General features: G+C 38.4%; 1 protein-coding gene across 7 annotated transcripts in view; it reads left to right on the forward strand.

The window, feature by feature from the left end:
• The first annotated feature begins 298 nt into the window (after positions 1-298).
• The window catches only part of TERF1 (telomeric repeat binding factor 1), a 33,115-nt gene continuing 13,539 nt past the window's right edge, over positions 299-19,874 (forward strand). For 3 of the 7 annotated variants that reach the window (XR_007918625.3, XM_002710633.6, XM_051843830.3), the window contains exons 1-8: positions 299-627; positions 3,999-4,094; positions 6,223-6,344; positions 8,173-8,259; positions 10,345-10,494; positions 11,908-12,020; positions 16,739-16,798; positions 18,973-19,061. Coding sequence is in view for 5 of the 7 variants with exons in the window: in XM_002710633.6 (XP_002710679.3) it covers positions 321-627; positions 3,999-4,094; positions 6,223-6,344; positions 8,173-8,259; positions 10,345-10,494; positions 11,908-12,020; positions 16,739-16,798; positions 18,973-19,061 (1,024 nt within the window). In the remaining 2 variants the exon portion in view is untranslated. Of the gene's footprint in view, positions 628-3,998; positions 4,095-6,222; positions 6,345-8,172; positions 8,260-10,344; positions 10,495-10,979; positions 11,091-11,907; positions 12,021-16,738; positions 16,799-18,972; positions 19,062-19,874 lie in introns of those variants that run through there. The other 4 variants (XR_007918626.3, XM_017341395.4, XM_051843831.3 and 1 more) reach the window with 2 other exon arrangements.

Below are 19,874 nucleotides of genomic sequence, written 5' to 3' on the forward strand. Positions count from 1 at the left end.
ACCACGTTGCTGTTCCAAGTCTCCCATTCGAAAAGGAGGAAACAGGAGCCCCGCGAGGTCCCAACCTCTGTCCGCGCCCAGTGTGGAGTAGCCCGGTTTACCGACAGACTCCGAGCCTCAGCCTCCCTGGCGGGAAATTCAGAAGGAAGCCTGTCTCAGCCAATCATAAGTCAGGCTCCAGCCGCTAGTCCGTTCTGGCACTGTGATTGGTGGCTTCCCACCAGCGGAAGAGGCTCTCTCCAGCCGCGCCCCTTGCCCTCCTGCGCGAGCCAATCGTTGCTCTGCTGCCGTCGGGACCGAATCCGCGCGAGCGATTTAACATGGCGGAGGACGCCGCCTCGGGGGCTGCGAGCCCGCGGGGCCGTGCTGATGGGAAGGATGCCGACTCCCCGGAGAAGCGGATGACAGAAACTCCGAGAGACGACCGGGAGCAGTTCGTGTGTCAGGAACTGGTCGAATGCCAAGTGCAGGAGGAGACCCCGGAGGAGGAGGAGGACGCAGGCCTGGTGGCCGAGGCTGAGGCGGTGGCTGCCGGCTGGATGCTCGATTTCCTATGCCTGTCTCTTTGCCGGGCCTTCCGTGACGGCCGCTCCGAGGCCTTCCACCGGACCCGCGACAGCGCCGAGGGTGCGTGCGGGGCGCGCACTTGCCGGGGGACCGTGGCGGGCGGCAGAGGCCTGGTGTCCCCTGTTGTAACCTCCGCGGGGTCAGGGGACGGCTCGGCGGTGGGACTGGGACTCGGGCGAGCTGGGGTTCGAATCTCGGTTCTGTCTCTTGCCAGCTTCGCAGTTTTTCTCCTTGGTAAAGTGAAAAGAAGACCCCCGTTTAGGGTTGAGGCAGGGTTAAACGAGTTAAAAATGCTTGAAAATGCACGCAACCCTGTGGACAGTACCTTTTGTCTCCTTTGTCGCTTGTTTTGGGCTGTCCTTCCTATTCGGGGAGTACTGTGGTGATATTTATTCAGCAGCCCCTGTGGACGCCGGGGAACCCCAGGTATGAGTGTTTTGGGTTCACCCGTGAGTTATGTAAGCCTCATTTGGCCCCAGAATCAAAGTAACTCCCAGAAATCTGCTGTCTGTAATTGATGGATAAAAGACGGCCCCGGAGGGCAAATCCGCGTGGGCGTGTGGAAGATGACAGAAAGTTGGGGTGGTCCTTCGTTCCGAGTCAGCACTGAACTGAACCGTGTGGGTTAATACACCGGGGCTTCAAAAAGCACGTGGAACAGTGGAATTACCAGACAGTGAGGATTTTCCACCGGCTTTTTGACCGTTTGTATTTATAGCCTTAGGGGAGTTCATGGAGAATTGCAACTTTGTGATCATCTCGTGAGTTAGGCCAGTGATTTTAACTTGTAGAGGAGTGAGGTAGCTAATTTAAGGCAGTGTAAGTTAAAGCGGGGTGATCCAGGCCCTTTCCTCTGTATCGCAGATAATCCTGGAGCCATGGATAATAAACAATGATTAGAAAATTCAATTTTGTCATGAAGCACGTTTGCCATTGCTAGAACTGTTAAATAGTTCTCTTTGCCGAGTGGGGTAGAATTATCTGTGTGGTAATGGATTAGAGTTGGAGACATCAGGATGAACTCTTGACTAGCTGACAGAAGTAGAGATGCGTATAGCAACATTATATATGATGTACAGACGTAGATTAGTATACACAAGTTTCCTTGCTCTATACATTAAAGGGCAAAGCAGCAACCAACTCTAGTAGCAATGAACACAGCAGATCTTGGTTTCTAATACCATTCTCCAACAAAAAGAAATGGGCTGCTTTTCAAAAAATGACAGAATCTGGGACTGAGACAGAAAATCTGCAAGGTAACAAGATTCATCCTGTAGTGCTAGAAAATAAAAGTACTCAAAAAGAAAGGAAAAGAAAAAAACCCACATTCTCAGTGGGGTTATAAAGGGACACAGGAGCTATCTGCAGGAGTTCCCAATGGCCAAAGCTGAAAGAAGAGTAAAAAAATAAACAAGTATTGGTTTATAACCCAGAGTAAGAATAAATGAATCCATACTGATGTAAATGCGTGGTTGATTTAGTAAATAAGGGAAGAGGCAAATGTTCCATGCAGAATTTAATACAATCGCTCTATGCTAATAGATTGCACCTGGTGACTTTTCCAAAGAGTAATTTGATAGTAGAGAATCCTTACAAACACTACCTCACCTAGGTAAGTAAAGTCAGTATCAATTAAAAACTAGTCAATAAGATAGTATATTTCAAAAAATAAAACTCTTTCAAGGTTCTAGCTCTAGACCTGGGGAGAAATAATTGGGCCACCCCTATTGTAATGCTAAGGACTTGGAAACTAAGAACTTTTTTTCAAGTTACTGCTAATTCTTGGTGAATATGCAAATTTTGAACATTTTGTTGTCTCTCTTCCCATCTTTTGGGAACTTGTAAGGAAGTGAAGACTTAAAGGGTCTGACTTCCTTTCCTAGAATAGATTAGATCTTTCTTTTGTAAAATATTCCAATACTATGAAGTTGTCCCTTGCTTCCCTTATTCTTTGGTATCCTTGTGGACCTCCCTCTCCTGCTGTATTTTTTTAAACATTTTATTGAAATACAGTATACATATCAAGAAATGCACAAAATTATAAAGATAAATGACATTTTGTCCTCTGAGCACACTCATAACCAACACCCAAATTAAGAACAAAACATTCCTAGTACCCCAAGAGGTCTCTCCTGCCTTAGAAGACAGTATCTGTGCAAGCTGAAGTCCCTTACATAAAATGACCTAGTATATGCATGCTCTCCTGTACACATTAAATCTTCTCTAGATTATTTATAATACCTCATATATTGTAAGTGCAGTAGATAATTGTTACATTGTTTAAGGAATTATGACCCGCCCCCAAAGTCTGTACACGTTAAGTACAGACAAATCCCACCCTCCCCCAATATCTTAAGTGTGAACTAGCAGGAACCCTGTGGATTCAGAAGGCCTTCTATACTTGTCCTTTGTGGCGCTCATTAAAATTTTATTCCCTTGCATTAATTTTCTAATAAGAGTCTTAGACTAAAACCTTCATGAGGGACAAGGACTCACTGCTGTCTTTGAGTCCTTTGTTCCTAACACTGGCCAGCAGTAGGTATTTAGTAAATATTGAATGCCTTGTGTTTAAATTTTATAGAAGTTTTGTGATTTCTTTAAATCCCACTTAATTCCATTATGGCTATATCTGACCCAGATATTCTCTGTTACAGTTTAAGATTATGGTATTTTAGAATTAAGATTTTATAATTAAGGGCAAATATATTCATCTTACTGACTTTTTTATTTTCTAGGTATTTAAGCTTTTTATATATACCACCCAAGCCCTTGTTGAGATACAGTGCTGTTAGTAGAATCTTCACGTCTTAGCTAAGACATTTTTTCAGAAAAGCCTTCTCTAACAGCTGTTCCCCTGAAAAGATATTTAAGCATATTCCAAGTTTCCTTTCTTTTGTGCTTCCATGGCACTGTACTTTTCGGTTTTTCACCCATTTTTTACTTTAGTAGTTTAATCATTTGTCTCATTACTGCATAGTTATAAGATCGCTGAGGTGCAGAAGTTTAGTTTACTTACCATTATATGTATTCACCAGCTGGCATAACATCTGGATGAGTATTCAAATATTTGTGAGATTAATAGTAACAAATGCATTTTTAAAATATACCCTGTAAACTAAACAGACTCTCAATTGAAATCTTGACTGAAGTAATATATTTCCGATAAGGTAAAGTTCATAGTATCAAATGTTTCCAACTAGTGACTTGACACATAGTATAATTTTGAACTGAATTTTCTTTTTCATTATTAAAAATGCCACCTGTGAAAGTAATTTTAAATATTTGTTATCCTACATGTGTATCAGTTACATTTAACTCTAATCTTGTGATAATTTCTATGAGGTCTTTGTAACCTATTAACAAACCACACAGTGGTACCACTGGATCAAGTTTCATTTTATTTTAATAAAATATACCTTTTTCTTTTTCAGCTATTATTCATGGACTATCCAATCTAACAGCATATCAGTTGAAAACAATATACATATGTCAGTTTTTGACAAGAATTGCAGCGGGAAAATCCCTGGGTAAATATGTGTTTTTATCTTACTTTGAAGCTGAAATCTAATAATAGCAATCTTTAAAATATCTTAGATTTATAAGAAGAAAGGTAGATGAGTGAGAGGGTTAGGTTATGTCAGTCAAGAAAAACTTAGAGCCGGTGTTGTGGCTGTTTCACTTCTAAGCCTGCTTATGTGCCTGGGAGAGCATTGGAAGATGGCCCAAGTGTTTGGACCTCTGCCACCCACATGGGAGACCCAGGTGGAGTTCCTGGCTCCTGGCTTCTACCTGACCCAACCCTGGCTGCTGTGGCCATTTGGGGAGTGATCCAGCAGATAGAACTTGACTCTGTCTCTGTCCTTCTGCCTTTTGAATAAAATGAAATAATTTTTTAAAAAAAAACTACTAAAAGCTAATGCACTGTTGAGTTATGTGGGTAAATACAACAAGGTAGGAATAAAAATACATGAGATTTAGAGATAGGAAATTTCCTAGTCTCTTAGCTGGCATATGGAAGCTATTCCAGAATGAAGTAGAGTTTGCATTATACCTGGAAGGATTGCTAGGTTTTGTCAGAAAGAATACAAAATGGGATTCTGGACGAAACAGAAACATTAGCATTATTTTGAAAATAACCTATAGTTTATCTGGTTAATGGATCTGTTGATTTCCATGCTCAGCTTCCTCAACCTGCTCTTCATCCAGACTTGCTGTGTTTGTAAAATCAGTGTCACTTATCTAGTTCTTAAAACCTGAGAATCCTCCATTTTTTTCCTCATACTGTGGTTCCAGTGCTTTAGCCAGCCTTGTTCTATATTCAAAATAAATTCCAAATCATACAATTAATTGTCTCTTATATCGTTTTTCTGATGGCATGCATCCAGCTTTCCCACAGTTCTGGCAAACTGACTTTTTTCCTGCCCTTTGGATGCCAAATTCTCATCAAGGACCTTTTTCTTCTAGATCATTGTATGACTCTCCTGCTTCACATTATGCTGGTCTCATTTCTCTCACTACCTCAGAAGCCTTTGCTTTTACGTTATCTGAAGGAGCTTTCCCTTCCCTTACCGGTCTTGATTCTCAGTACTTCCTCCTTTTCTAACCCTTATTACTCTGAATTGTATTATTAATTTGCTTATTACTTAACCTCTCCCAGTAGCATGCAAGCATCATTAGATTAAGGACTTTGTCTTATTCTTTGAGATACTCTGTTTTTATGCAAGTACTTATATATAATGGATAGTCCATATATATTTATTGAATGATTTGTAGGTTACAGATGCAAGATATTTAAGACATACATAGTGAAGGTTCTTTTATATATATATTTGTTTGTTTGAAAGGTAGAGAAATAGAGAGTGTGGGAGAGACAGAGGAGACAGATAACTTTCATCTGCTGGTTCACTTCTTCAGATGCCTGTAACAGTCAGCTGGTCTAGGCTGAAGCAAGGATCCTGGAAGTCAATTCTGGTATCCTATGCAGGTGGCAGGAACATGAAAAGTTAGGCCATCATCTTTTACTTCCCACCAGCCATATCAGCTGGATTGGATGTGGAGTAGCTAGGATTCAATCTAGCCTCTCATGTGGGGAAGCATGCATCTCAAACGGTAGTGTGATCTGCTGTGCCATATTGCCTGCTTCTGGTGAAGGTTCTTGAGTATCATGTTGAGTTGTGTATAATTTGCTAATTGGTTACTGATGTCTTCATTCAGAATAACCTGATCAAAATTCTTCTTTAGCAAAGTTTAATAATAATATAAATATTCCTTTAATTAATATTTTATAAATCCTGTCCTGTGTTTAATGTAGTTAGACCTATAAACCATTTATAAAAATTCTGTTACTGTGACACTTTATGTAAAAAAGTTTATTTTAACCCTTAATATCAGTATTTTAGTAAAGAAAAGTTTAAAATACTTTGTAGTCTCATCATGTTTTTCTCTTTTTAATATTGTTCTTAATGAATAAGTTAATATGGAAAATCAGATCACTTCCCTAAACTGGTATTTATGAGAGCCTTGTCTGGCATAAGAGTGTGTACTATTATGGAGTGTGTATTGAAAGTAGTATACACATTAAGGACTATAGAAAAACCTGACAAAGTAAGATTCTACTTAGCTTTTAAATTACGTACTTCTGTTGTTTTTTAAAAGATGCACAATTTGAAAATGATGAACGAATTACACCCTTAGAATCAGCCCTTATGATTTGGGCTTCAATTGAAAAGGAACATGACAAACTTCATGAAGAAATACAGAATTTAATTAAAATTCAGGTATGATTACTCTGTGCTTATAATGATTATTTTGTTAGAAAATGAATGCCTATTTAATTTAATATCTAAAAAAATTAAGAGGAACCTGATGGAAATAGGGCAGTAAATCCAAGTTTTAATGTAATTCATTTTTAGAAATTTGACCTTTGGTTTTTAGTCTTGGCATGAGCAAAAGAGGTTGGAACTTATAGATATGTGTTGCTCCTGTGTAGCAGAGAATGTACCACATCTATTTAAAGATCACCAGGCAACTTGAAAAATAGCATTTGTACTCTCCCAATTTCTGCTCACAGATTATAAATATGAAAAATACAAAAATTCCAATTCAATAAATTAAGGATTTTTGTGATTGAATATATTAAATTTTAATCATGTAATAGACCATTTAAGAATAAGAAGCCAGAAAAGTAATTCAAAGATGTGATAGCAGGGAAAAATATATTTTGCTGCCAGTCAAAGCAAATACTACATTTACATGGTATGGCTTTTACTTTATTAGTGCCTGCTTTTAATTTGGTCTAAATTAGAGGTAGAATGGAGAGTATTTATTAGTATGAAAAATACTGGTGTGTAAGTGGTAGCTTAACCAGTTGCTTCACAACACCAGCCCCTCAAAAAATTTTATTTGATAACTATAGATAGGAGAGAAAATCCAGGTGGTTTTCCTCAGCTTTCTAAGAATTACTGTTGTGGCTATCAAGTAGAATTAGTCCCCTCTCTCCTCCCAAAAAAGAATTCAACTCAGGGAAAAGCGATTTGTCATATTACCCCAGTCTTTTCAGGCTCTAAAGGAAGCTGGCCTTTTTGTTAACATACTATTATTAAATTGAGTAGATGGGGTGGACATTGTGATGCAGTGGATTAAGCCTCAGCTTGACATACCTACATCCCATATCAGAGTGCCTAGTTCAAGAACTGGCAATTGAACTTCTTATCCAGCTTCTTGCTAATGCATCTAGGCAGGCAGCAAAATATGGTCCAAGTACTTGGGCCCCTGCCACCCACATGGGAGACGAAATAAACCAGCAGAAAATGTATGTATGTGTTTCTCTCCATAACTCTGCCTTTTGAATAAATATAAAATTTTTTTTAAAGATTTATTTGTTTGAAAGGCAGCAATAGAGAGAGGAGGAGGGAGAGAGAATGAGAGAAAGAGAGAGAGATCTTCTGTTCACTGGTTTACTCCCCAATGGCTGGGGCTGGGTCAGGCCAAAGCCAGGAGCGTCTTCCAGGTCTCCCATGCGGGTGTAAGGGCCCAAGCACCTGGGCCATCTTTTGCTGCTTTCTGAGGTGCATTAGAATGGAGCTGAATCAGAAGTAGAGTAGCTGGGACTTGATTTGACGCCCATATGCCACAGCATCAGCCCCAGTAAGTAAATATTTAAAAATAAATCATCCACCTTCCTAAGTTCCTATTACAGATTTTTCAGGAATTCAGCTGGCACATTTTAAATATCCTAAACATCACAAATACCATATACTTCTCTCTCATTTCCCTTTGGCTCAAAATTGGCAGTTAGGGGAGTCCTAAATACATGATACAGCCTCTTATTTATTGGTGACAGCCTCTTATTTATTGCTTTTAATTTTACCTAAATTAGAGATAAAAGGGTGAGCATTTATTAGTATATGTGCATAGGAATGAACATTTTTCATGTCTTTTCAAGCCACATTTTATCTTTGAAAAAGTATTTTGTATCACTTATAAAATGAAAATTATTAAACTATGTAAAACGTTTAAATGAAGTGTTTTGGACTTACTGAGTTATTTAAACAACTGTTCAGTTTCTTGAAAAGCAGTGTAAGGTGTGTATTTCCTGTCTTTTAGGCTATAGCTGTTTGTATGGAAAATGGCAATTTTAAGGAAGCAGAGGAAGTGTTTGAAAGAATATTTGGTGATCCAAAATCTTATACGGTAACTGCTTAAATTGAAATTATAGTATTTTAAAATTGTATAGATTTAAGAAAACTGACAGCAAATTGAAGGAGAAAAGAAATGCTTTATCTTTTAAACAGTATAGGATGACATTGTTCAGTAGAAACTATGCAAGTTACATACAAGTGTGGAATTTCAAGTTTTCTAGCCAGCCATGTTTAAAATAAGTAAAAGATGAAACTAATTTTAGTGGCATTTTAACTTAAAAAATCAGAAAACATTAATATTTAAATCAATAAAAATATTGAAATATTGCATGTTCTCTTTTTTATACTGCCTTTAAAATCCAATATATATTTTACATGTGCAAGTTCTATATTCAGACTAACCCCATTCAAGGGTTCATTATTTGTGTGTGGCCAGTAGGTACCCTATCAGACAATACAACTAAAGAAGGCAGTATAACTTGCTTATATTTTTTTCTAGAGGGTTCTTATTTGATCATTGGTTTTGTGTGTGTATATATAGCTATGTGTATTTATGTATAATGTTGAGGTAAGTAGGCCTCAATTTTTTAATATTAAAAAGTAACAAGTGAATTAACTTCATTCAAATAAAAAATGGTACATGTTTTAGTGAACTTTTTATTGAACAGCATACCTCTTGAAGAGTTCATGTGTCTTTGTATGTGTCTGTGTGTGTGTACACACACATCTTTTCACAAAAGGAATGCACTTATATGCCAAACCCCTAGATCAATTAATAGAACCTCATCAGTACCTTCCAATTACTTTAAGTGTTTACCTTTCTAAGAGTAACCACTGTCCAGACTTCACCACTGAAAATTAGTTTCAGTTCTTTCTGAACTTTATGTAATGGAATCATATTGCAAGTTTATATTTGTAAGATTGAAACCATATAACCATTGTGGCTTGTGCCAATAGTTTGCATACTACAATTGGTGGACATTTGAGTTATTTCCAATTTTTATTTCAGTATCTTTTTATGTTTTGTAGGATTAATGTATGTATTTGTTTTGAGTATACACTTAGGAATAGAATGGATGAATCATAGGATATAAGCATACTCAGTTTTATTCGATACCACCAAACTATTTTGCAAACTTAGGACAATTCCTCTAAAGTGTAGGAGAGTTCCTGTTGCTCCACAGACCTTATCTGAGATTATTAGCCATTCTGGCAGATAAGTAGTATTATCACAGTGGGTTTTAATTTCTGCTTCTCTGACAAGTAACTAATGAGGGACTAAGCCTAATTGGCGGTGGGTTGCAATTTTGCTAAAGCTTATTCTATCCAGATTGACCATGTTCCTAGCCTCCAGAAATTTCAGCTGATAGCCTGATGTGTGTCTTGTGTTTTCTTTCCCTATGCTTTCTCCTTATCATTGTTAGACTACTAAAAACTCCACTCTGCTTATATCTCACAACAGAGGAAAACTTACTGCCTGTAAGTTTTAAAGGTTAAAAGTCAGTGCTTAATCTCTTAAACTAGTATTTGTTATGAAGATAATACCAAACAATTCGTTAAAATATCATTTGCTGTCCTTCATAGTGGCAGCAGTACCAGCAGTTGGCTCAAACAGTAGAGAAGTGATCCTGCCTGCATAACTTCCTCTCTTAAGTAAATCGATGTTTAAACTTTGGAGAGTATCTTAGCAAAATTTGTAAGCATGCATTCCAGCAAATATCCTAGAATAGCTGTTTTCACTGTCACTGCACATTTTAAAAGCCAGGAAGCTTTAAGACAAAAATCCTAGATCTCATTACAACAGTTGACCTGGGATAGAGCCTGAGAATTTAAGTTTACAGCCAGCATTGGAAGAGTTACTTCTGAGAAAAACTTGTACTATGAACAAAAAGATATATAAAAAAATACTTAGCATTACAGTAATAGTCATATCTAAATCCTTCAACAGGCTGGAAGAATGGATGAATAAATGATTTTTTTGTCAATGTAATACTATACCAGTGGTGAAATTAAGTATTTCTGCAAATAGCACATCAGTGTGAATAATTGTCACAAACATAAACATTTAAAATGTTATGTTACAAAATTTTTTGTAATTTTGTGATTTATGTAACTACATTTTTTCTGTTTTCTTTAGTCTTTAGAAAGAAAGTTGCTTATGATAATATCTCAGAAAGACACATTCCATTCCTTTTTTCAACACTTCAGCTACAACCACATGATGGAGAAAATTAAGAGTTACGTGAATTGTGTGCTAAATGAAAAATCATCAGCCTTTCTAATGAAGGTATACATATTGTTGGAGAGATTCACACTATAGACTTAAGAGAAATTGTTATACTAAAGAAAGAATACTTTAAATAGAAATACTTGAAAACTAGTCAGAATTTTGTAAGGTGGTTTTGTAGAATGTGATAACAATTTATTAGTAGTGAATGTAATTACAGGGTTTATAAATGATCTTCAGCTTTTTTGTAAGTTTCAGAAAGAAAAGTTGAGTGGAAAATATCAGAATGAATTAAGAATGATAAGTGGAAACATACTTAGTTTTAATTTAAGTACTTTTTTTTTTTTAACAAAGATTTATTTATTTGAAAGAGTTATACAGAGAGAAGGAGACAGAGATCTTCATTTGCTAGTTCATTCCCAAAGTGGCCTCCACAGCTAGGGCTGAGGCAGGAGCCAGGAGCTTCATCCGGATCTCCCATGTGGGTGGCAGGGGTCTAAGCATTTGGGAGTTCACTTCTGCTGCTGCTTTCCTGTGTGCATTAGCAGGGAGCTGGATCGGAAGTGGAGCAGCTGGAACATGAACCAGCCCTCATATGGGATGCCAATGTCACAGGCAGCAGCTTTACCCACTATGACACAACGCCGGCCCCTTAAGTACATTTTAAACACATTTGGGGGGGTGGGGGATAAGATTAGTTTAAAGGAAAGCCTTTAAAGTTTTTTCTGAAGAATGTTGTATTCTGTCTTAGCCTCCAAAAGTGTTAGTATGTCATTAAAGTGGAACATCTTGATTAATTTTAATTAGTTTTATTTTGAGATATCCAAAATTTTAATTTATTTTTATTTATTTGAGAGACAGAGAGATTGAAAGATCAAGCTCTTCCATCTGCTGGTTCACTCCCCAAATGCTCACAACAGCCAAGGCTGGGGAGGCCAAAGCAAGGAGCAGAGAGAGAGAGATAACATTGATCTTCATTCTCTTGGTTCACTCCACAAATGCCCACAATATGTATGGCTGAGCCATACTGAAGCCATGAATTTGGAATTGCATCCAGGTTTCCCACATGAGTGACAGTGACCCAGGTACCTGAGCCATCCAGGTTATATGTTAACAGGAATCTGGATCAGAAACAGAGCTGGGAGTAAAACTAATATGGGGTACAGTTATCTCAAGTGGCAACTTAAGCACTGTGCCACACACCTGGCCCTTTTATCTTAAAATTGTATGGAGAACATAGTATCTATGAAATGTAGGTACAAGAAAGACCATCATGGTATAAACCAGACAGATAGCTAAAGTAGCTGCCAGTGGTGTCATATTACTAAGGGGAAACTAACAACATGGCCTTTTACTGCCCTGTGACTACTTTGTTGCTATAACTATCAAACAGTTAAAAGATTTAATTTAATACTATTTCTTTAAAATGCCTTAATACATTCTTTTCCTCCTTCATACATATCCTTTTTTAAGGCAGCAGCAAAAGTAGTAGAAAGTAAAAGAGCAAGAACAATGACTTCTCAAGATAAATCTAATGGCAATGATGTTGAAATGGAAACTGAAACTAATTCGGATATAGGAAAAAGGTTTGTAAACTGATCAATTACATAATTTTTTGTCTTACGAATGTTCTATCTTTATGTAAAAGTGCAGTTAGTGAGCCATTACTATTAAAAATGTGTAATGGGTATATTGGAGTACTGTAGTTATTTTCTAACATATACAAATTATATATGCTAAGAAAAATACAGAGTGAGAAAATATTCCATTTTGAATAATGTAATTTCATTTGCCATTCTCAGTGAGGGTATGCTTAGGACTAGGGTAGAGATTGGAAACCCGAGTCGTCTCTGCTCCTTACTAGCTCTTAGATACTACATGTCCTCAAGTGGTTCACGATGTTTCATTCTACTAGAAGTTATTCTGTATTTTAAAATAGTGTTGGCTGGCGCTGTGGCTCAACAGGCTAATCCTCCGCCTGCAGCGCCAGCACCCTGGATTCTAGTCCAGGTTGGGGCGCCGGATTCTGTCCTGGTTGCTCCTCTTTCAGTCCAGCTCTCTGCTGTGGCCCGGGAAGGCAGTGGAGGATGGCCCAAATGTTTGGGCCCTGCACCCACATGAGAGACCAGGAGGAAGCACCTGGCTCCTGGCTTTGGATTGGCACAGCGCACCAGCCGTAGCAGCTATTTGGGGTGTGAACAAACGGAAAGGAAGACCTTTCTCTCTGTCTCTCTCTCTCTCACTGTCTAAATCTGCCTGTCAAGAAAAAAAAAGTAGTGTTGATGTATCTTTAAGCATAAGCTAACTGCTTCATCTGGTGCTCAGCTAAAGAAATAGTGATTTGCTCCAGTGATGGAGAAAAATTGATGGTGTCAGTCCTGCATATTGAGAGACATTAGTTTTGCCTCCAAAATTGTTTTTTCTTTAGGATTTTCAAGGGTGATTTTTACTTTTCCTTTTTTTAGATTTTTTTATTAATTTATTTATTTGAGAAGTAGAGGTAGCAGAGAGAGGGAGAGAGAAAAGTCTTCTAGCCACTGGTTCACTTCCCAAATGGCCACAATGGCCAGAGCTAGGCCAGGAGTCAGGAGCTTCTTCTGCAAGGTCTCCCATGCAGGTGCAGGGGCCCAAGTACTTGGACCAACTTCTACTGCTTTTCCAGGCCATACCAGAGAGCTAGATCAGAAGAGAAGTAAGGACTAGAACTGGTGCCACAGGTGGAGGCTCAGTCCACTATACCACAGTGCTGGCCCCTTCTTTTTTTTTTTTTTTTTTTTAAGATTTACTTATTTTTTACTTGAGAGTCAGAGTTACACAGAGAGGAAAGGCAGAGAGAGAGAGAGAGAGAGTGTCTTCCATCCGATGGTTCACTCCCTAATTGGCTGAGAACTGCTCTGATCCAAAGCCAGGAGCCAGGAGCTTCTTCCAGGTCTCCCACGTGGGTACAGGGGCCCAAGGACTTGGGCCATCTTCTACTGCTTTCCCAGGCCATAGCAGAGAGCTGGATCAGAAGAGGAGCAGCTGGGACTAGAACGGTGCCCATATGGGATGCCAGCGCTTCAGGCCAGGGTGTTAACCCACTGCGCCACAGCGCCAGCCCGGCCCCTACTATTTCTTTAGAAACTAATGAGGAAGATGCAACTCTCCCTTATAAAGATCTTTTTTTCTGTTAAACTCCTGGTCTGTTATCTGTGTTCTTCCATCTTAATCCAAGGCCAGATAGTCAAATCCCTGTGATCCCTGAATAGATGTATTTGATAACAGATGTAATATACTGTTTTTTCTTCGCACCATTACTTAGGTGCTACATGGACCCCATCTTTTTATTTATTTGTTTCTTTGTTTATTTTAAGATTTATTTATTTGAAAGGCAGAATGACAGACCTTCTATCTACCACTTCACTCCCCAATTGCCTGCAACAACCAGGACTGGTCCAGGCCCAAGCCAGGAACCAGAAACTCAATTCACATCTCATGGGTGGCAGGGAACCAAGTACTTTTGCCATAAACTGCAACCTCCCTTGGTGTGCATTAACAGGAAGCTGGAGCAGAAGAGGAAGTAGGCTAGAACACCTCAAGAGACAACTGCTGTGCCACAGTGCCCACTCCTGAGGCCCTATCTTAACTAATACTCTAGAGATGGGGATAGGGATGCAAACTGGATGTACAGTAGACCCCACACCTCAGGACTGAGGCTCAGTTTTCTTATAGTGGCCCATCCTTTTGTTTATCAGCATGGCCTGCCACTCATTATTTCATCTTCCCAAAAGCTGTAGTGAAGACTTAATTCTTCATTGACTTTTTTTTTTTTCCTAAGATTTTGAGAGGTAAAGATTTAATTTGTATTGACCAATTATTATATTTTGTTTAGAAAATCAAACTGCAGAAGGTATGGCCATAGTGCCTGCTAAGTGCTTAGTTAAAACTCTCTGAAAGACATGAACAGAAAACATGTTCTGAGTTACAGAACCTTGTTGTACTGGAAATCATTGTCCATATAGTGGTCTCCCCTTATCTGTGGGAGACCTCTTCCAGGACCTCCAGTGGGTGCCAAAACCATAGAGAACTGATCTCTATAATTGAATGTGGTATATGGTTGCAGTAAGTTTTGTAGTTTGAGTTGCAACAGCAAAACTAACATGAGTTTCCTTTTCCTTCACAATTTCATAGAAGATGCATTCTTACCATAGGTCTTAGTAACCTCCACATCTGATTGATTTTCTTTCATTATTGAAATGTTTCACTTAAAGGAAGCATTTTATGACATTTTGCATATCCAAATTGCCAGCATCACTCTCTTGCACTTTGAAGCCATTATTAAGTAAAATAATAGAAACTATGACAGTTGATCTTGTAAGTAATCAGGATGGCTACCAAGTGACTAATGGATAGATGGAGATGTAGAATAGATACACTGGATAAAGGAATAATTCATGTCCTAGGCAGGATAGAAGTGAACAAACAGTTCAAGATTTCATCATTCTACTCAGAAGAGCAGGCAATTTAAAACTTGGGTAATATTCCTGGAATTTTCCATTTAATATTTTCAGACAAAACCATGAATGAGGAGTTTCTCTTGTTTCGACTGGAGATTTTGAAAATATGCTGCACAGATAAGGGAGACAATGGTACCATTACATCCCTTAGCATTAATGCCACTTCTTGCTCACATGCCTGGTGATTCCTAGCAGCACAGAACTTCTCACAGATCTTAAAATATTACAGGTTTTTTCTATCTTTGCCTGATTTATTCTGTTTTGAATATCTTTTTTTTTGAATTATTTCCCCCAAGGCAAACTCTTACTTGCTTTATGAGGTCTTGCCCAGCTCTCTGAACAGAGTTGTTACTTTTGTGCACTCAAAACACTAAGTCACACCTCTATAAAATGATGTAATTTATGTTTACCTGTCTAGTAGAATGAGAACTCTGAAGGTTCTTAATTAGCTTTAAAGCATCTTAATTAACTTGATATGTTTGGTGCCTAATTAACTACCAAACATTAGAACTTGCAATTCACCAGAGAGCACAAACAAAATTAGAGACAGGGTAAAGATTAACAATCAGGCAAATACCAAAACTATCTTGGAAGCAGAATTAGGGATAAAACATCAAATCAACAGTGTCAGAATGGTAATTAATAGCATGCAAGCAAATATAGAATCAGAAATATGATTGTGAGGTCTGAGAGTACTAAAAAATTGAAATATTATCAAGACTACATGAAATAAATATTTTGTGCTTATGATCTATTTGAGTCAATAAGATTACAGACTTGAAGCAAGTAGTAGCAGACAGTACATTATTCATTGCTCAAGTCTATGCGTAGACGGAAGAAGTTAAAATGGACGGCTTCACAAAAGTATTGTTCTTAAGCAGGGCCTTGAAGAATGGTTAAGATTTTTTACAAGCCGGCGCCGCGGCTCACTAGGCTAATCCTCCGCCTAGCGGCGCCGGCACACCGGGTTCTAGTCCCGGTCGGGGCGCCGGATTCTGTCCCGGTTGCCCCTCTTCCAGGCCAGCCCTCTGCTGTGGCCAGGGAGTGCAGTGGAGGATGGCCCAGGTGCTTGGGCCCTGCACCCCATGGGAGACCAGGAAAAGCACCTGGCTCCTGGCTCCTGCCATCGGATCAGCGCGGTGCGCCGGCCGCAGCGCGCCGGCCGCGGCGGCCACTGGAGGGTGAACCAACGGCAAAGGAAGACCTTTCTCTCTGTCTCTCTCTCTCACTGTCCACTCTGCCTGTCAAAAAAAAAAAAAAAAAAAAAAAAAAAAGATTTTTTACAGGTGGTTGGAAGTGGAAATGTCATTTTAGGGGACAAGAATAGTATCTAGGAAAGCATAGAGGCATAAATGGTCATGTTGTGTTTGTCAAAGCTATTTCAACTACAGCAAAGGGGAATTTAGTTTAAAATTCAATGGTAGGCTGATGGAGAGGATAAGAAAATTGAACTCATCAAATGGTATTAAGTTTGTAGCTTTTAATATATCAGTTGTACCTCAATAAAGCTGGTCTAAAGAAAAACATTTCAATTCATGAAATTAAGGAACCATCAAAGTTTTTTCAAAAAAAATTATGAATGCTTGATAGTAGTATTAACTATTATTTGAGAAGGCTTGATTTAACATACCTCTTGAGCACATCTGGGCAGAAATTAGCCATGTGTAATGGGCTGTATTTGTCCTAATATTACCAGGGTTTCTTTCCAAATATTTTTTTTATAAATTGAAATGACTTGACTATGTGGAAAATACTACCCTTGTGAAAAGTTTTATTTATATTCTTAAAAATTTTTTCTTCTTTTAAAGTGTTAATGACAAACAGTCTACGGTAACTGAATCCTCAGAGGGTACAGTATCCTTATTGAGGTGAAGTAAATTGACATTTTTCTTTTCTGTCTTAAAATCTTTGAAGCAATTCATGCAGACTTAAATATATTATAGTAACTACCATTTAACTGGTGTGATTAAAAGATTATTTCAAAGACTCACTTACCTCAACCCTGACGTTCCAGATGTAGAGACTTGCTTCTGGAATCCTGAATTATTCCATATTGTTTCTATAAGCCCATTGTTGGAATATACATATAAGGGTACTTCAGAAAGTTCATGGCAAAATGGAATTAAAGGTAAGTATTTTGGTGCAAAAAGCTAACATTTTTTTCATAAGACATTTTCATGAAACTTTTGGATGTACCTCATATGCATAAATTTCAAAATTTTTTACACCAAAATAAACTTAAAATTCCTTTTCCATGAACTTTCTGAAAGTTCTCGTATAGGGACTTTTTTTTTAACTTAAAGCAATTGTTTAGTAATTTATTTTTCTGTCAGAGAAACAAAGACAAGTTGCTGGGGCAGGGAGAGGATGGGAGTTGCATTTCTGAAGAGTGTTCCAAATTTCAGTCTTATGAAATTACTGGAACACAGTATTTGATCTACTAGAAATGCTGTAACAGACAATGTAACATGTTCTGAGAACAGAAAGTCTGCATGAATGATTTCAGAAATAGAGCAGCTGGGATGCCAAGTAGAAATGTGGGAAAGGGTGGCTGACTTGGTGTGGAGATTTTTGGAGATGAGGAATTGAGAGGCCAGGATAATATGGGTTGTCTATGAGAACACTGAAGTAATTCATAATGGTATCACTTAAGTATACAGAAAGATCTGTGAATGATGGGAAGTGCTTGGATGGAAAGAGAATGGCTATGAAGAATGATAAAAGGTGATAGACCTCAGATGCATGGATCCTAAAGGGCTAAGGTTTCTATGGAAGCAGGATTCTGAAAGTGGCATTCATTTAGAAATAGAAACTATAAAGATTAATCTCTAGGGTCCTTTATGGAGGGTGGAAGATTAAACCAGTCTCTACTTGATAAAGCCATAAAAGAGAGAAGAATTGTCATCAGAAGAGAATTAAATTTTATACCAGGCAAAGAGGAGCTGGTGAAGGAAGTTGAGAATGGTATTCCAGAGAGCACAATAGAAAATTTTAGAAGGGACAGCAGGGATTAACTGGTACCATGAAGGGGTAGAGAACATTTTTTTCCGCCAAAACCATTTGAATATTTGTAACATTCATGGCCATACAAAATTATGAATTTAAAAAATTAGCCTGCTATAGAGTTACTGAATTTTGAATCCTGAGTTGCCTTGACAGGGCCTGACCAAATGATTTGGTAGATCTTATGTGGCCGGTGGGCCAGATATTCCCCACCGCTGGAATAAAAATAGGAATAAAAATGTAGCTAAAACAGTGCACCTTTTCAGTAGCAATATTAGAGCTGCCTAAGCTTAGGTCTTCCTTTGCCGTTGGTTCACCCTCCAATGGCTGCCGCGGCCGGCACGCTGCAGCCGGCGCACCGCGCTGATGCGATGGCAGGAGCCAGGTGCTTATCCTGGTCTCCCATGGGGTGCAGGGCCCAAGCACTTGGGCCATCCTCCACTGCACTCCCTGGCCACAGCAGAGAGCTGGCCTGGAAGAGGGGCAACCGGGACAGAATCTGGTGCCCCGACCGGGACTAGAACCCGGTGTGCCAGCGCTGCAAGGCGGAGGATTAGCCTAGTGAGCCGCAGCACCGGCCTGCAAACTGCTTTTTTAATCCTACTTTGGTCATTTATAAAATACGAGCTTTGTAAGGCATCAGACAATTATGCCACATCTTGTATCAACAAGGCTATCTACCATCATGTAAAGGGATTTTGGAATTTTCTCTTGGGAAATGGAAGCCATAGGAGATAATAAAAGTTTAATACTCTGTATTTTGAGGGTTTTTTTTTTATTTTTTCTCTTGGTCTGGTTGAAAGGCCATAAGAGTCTTGACTTCTGAGTGGATGAAATGAAGAAAATGGGAGGTAGGAGAGAGAGAAGTATGACAACAGAAATCTGGGTCAAAGGTTAAGATGGGGCACTAAGCAAGGAGAGCACCATATGAAGTGGGCCAAAGTAGATTTAAAAGCAGAATAAGATAAATTGTCTACCTTTTTCCTATAACTTTATTACTCTTTCAGGAACCTATCTTAAGCTTTCATGATTTATTTAGGTCTCACAAGAATCTCTTATCTAAGCTGAAATATAGAAGCTGGAGAGAAGACTTTGATGAAGAAGAGGAAAGAGAGGAAACTCTTCAAAGTAAGTACCAGTACTCCAGTTTTAGATGTGCATTTGGTGTGTCCTTGAAAGTGAACCAAATGTTGACTTCACCACTATAACACAAAAATACACACTTCAGAAAATTGAAGCATGAGGAGTTTAAGTCAGCTTCGAAGAATTAGTTAAGGGTGGTGTTTAATTTAGAAAGTTAGCTATTCTGACTGCCTAGCTTAGAGTACTGCTTTTTTACCTTCACTATATTCAGCAACTTCAGATTGTTTTCTGAAAAAAATACAATTAATTCTTGATATTTATAGTAGTTGTGTTCACTAAAACCTTTGAGAGATTTTACTAATTTATAATTCACTATGAATTAGTGAATAGTGAATTATTACTACTGGAAAAATAAAGAGGTGCTTGTAAGCTGGCACAACGTTTTTGTTAACTGATCGATAAATGACCTCATTTTATGTGTGTTTACAGACATTTATTTAATATATATTGATGACTCATTACCACTGAATCACTAACAACTATGTCAGGCCTGATTCGAGCCTGTGTAACACATGTAAGTTTATCATAAGGCACATCATAGCCTTCTTTCATTGAAAGTACTAACAGGTGGGGGCAGTTTTCATCAGTGAAATCAACAAAAATGAAAAAAAGTATTTACTAAGTAAACCTTGAAAAACATACTTGTTTGTAGTATGAGGGCTAAAATGAGACATGTCAATTTGTTTGACCTTAGCTGTGGGATATACACATCCAGCAACTCAGGATTTTTCACTGCTTGCCACATGTCCACCAGTGACCCTAAAAGTACCCTGGGCATTGATTTTGGATTTAGACAAA

The sequence above is a fragment of the Oryctolagus cuniculus genome, chromosome 6 (assembly GCF_051225735.1).
Source record: "Oryctolagus cuniculus isolate XC-2025 breed Fujian yellow rabbit chromosome 6, ASM5122573v1, whole genome shotgun sequence".
In the NCBI taxonomy this organism is placed as follows: domain Eukaryota; kingdom Metazoa; phylum Chordata; class Mammalia; order Lagomorpha; family Leporidae; genus Oryctolagus; species Oryctolagus cuniculus.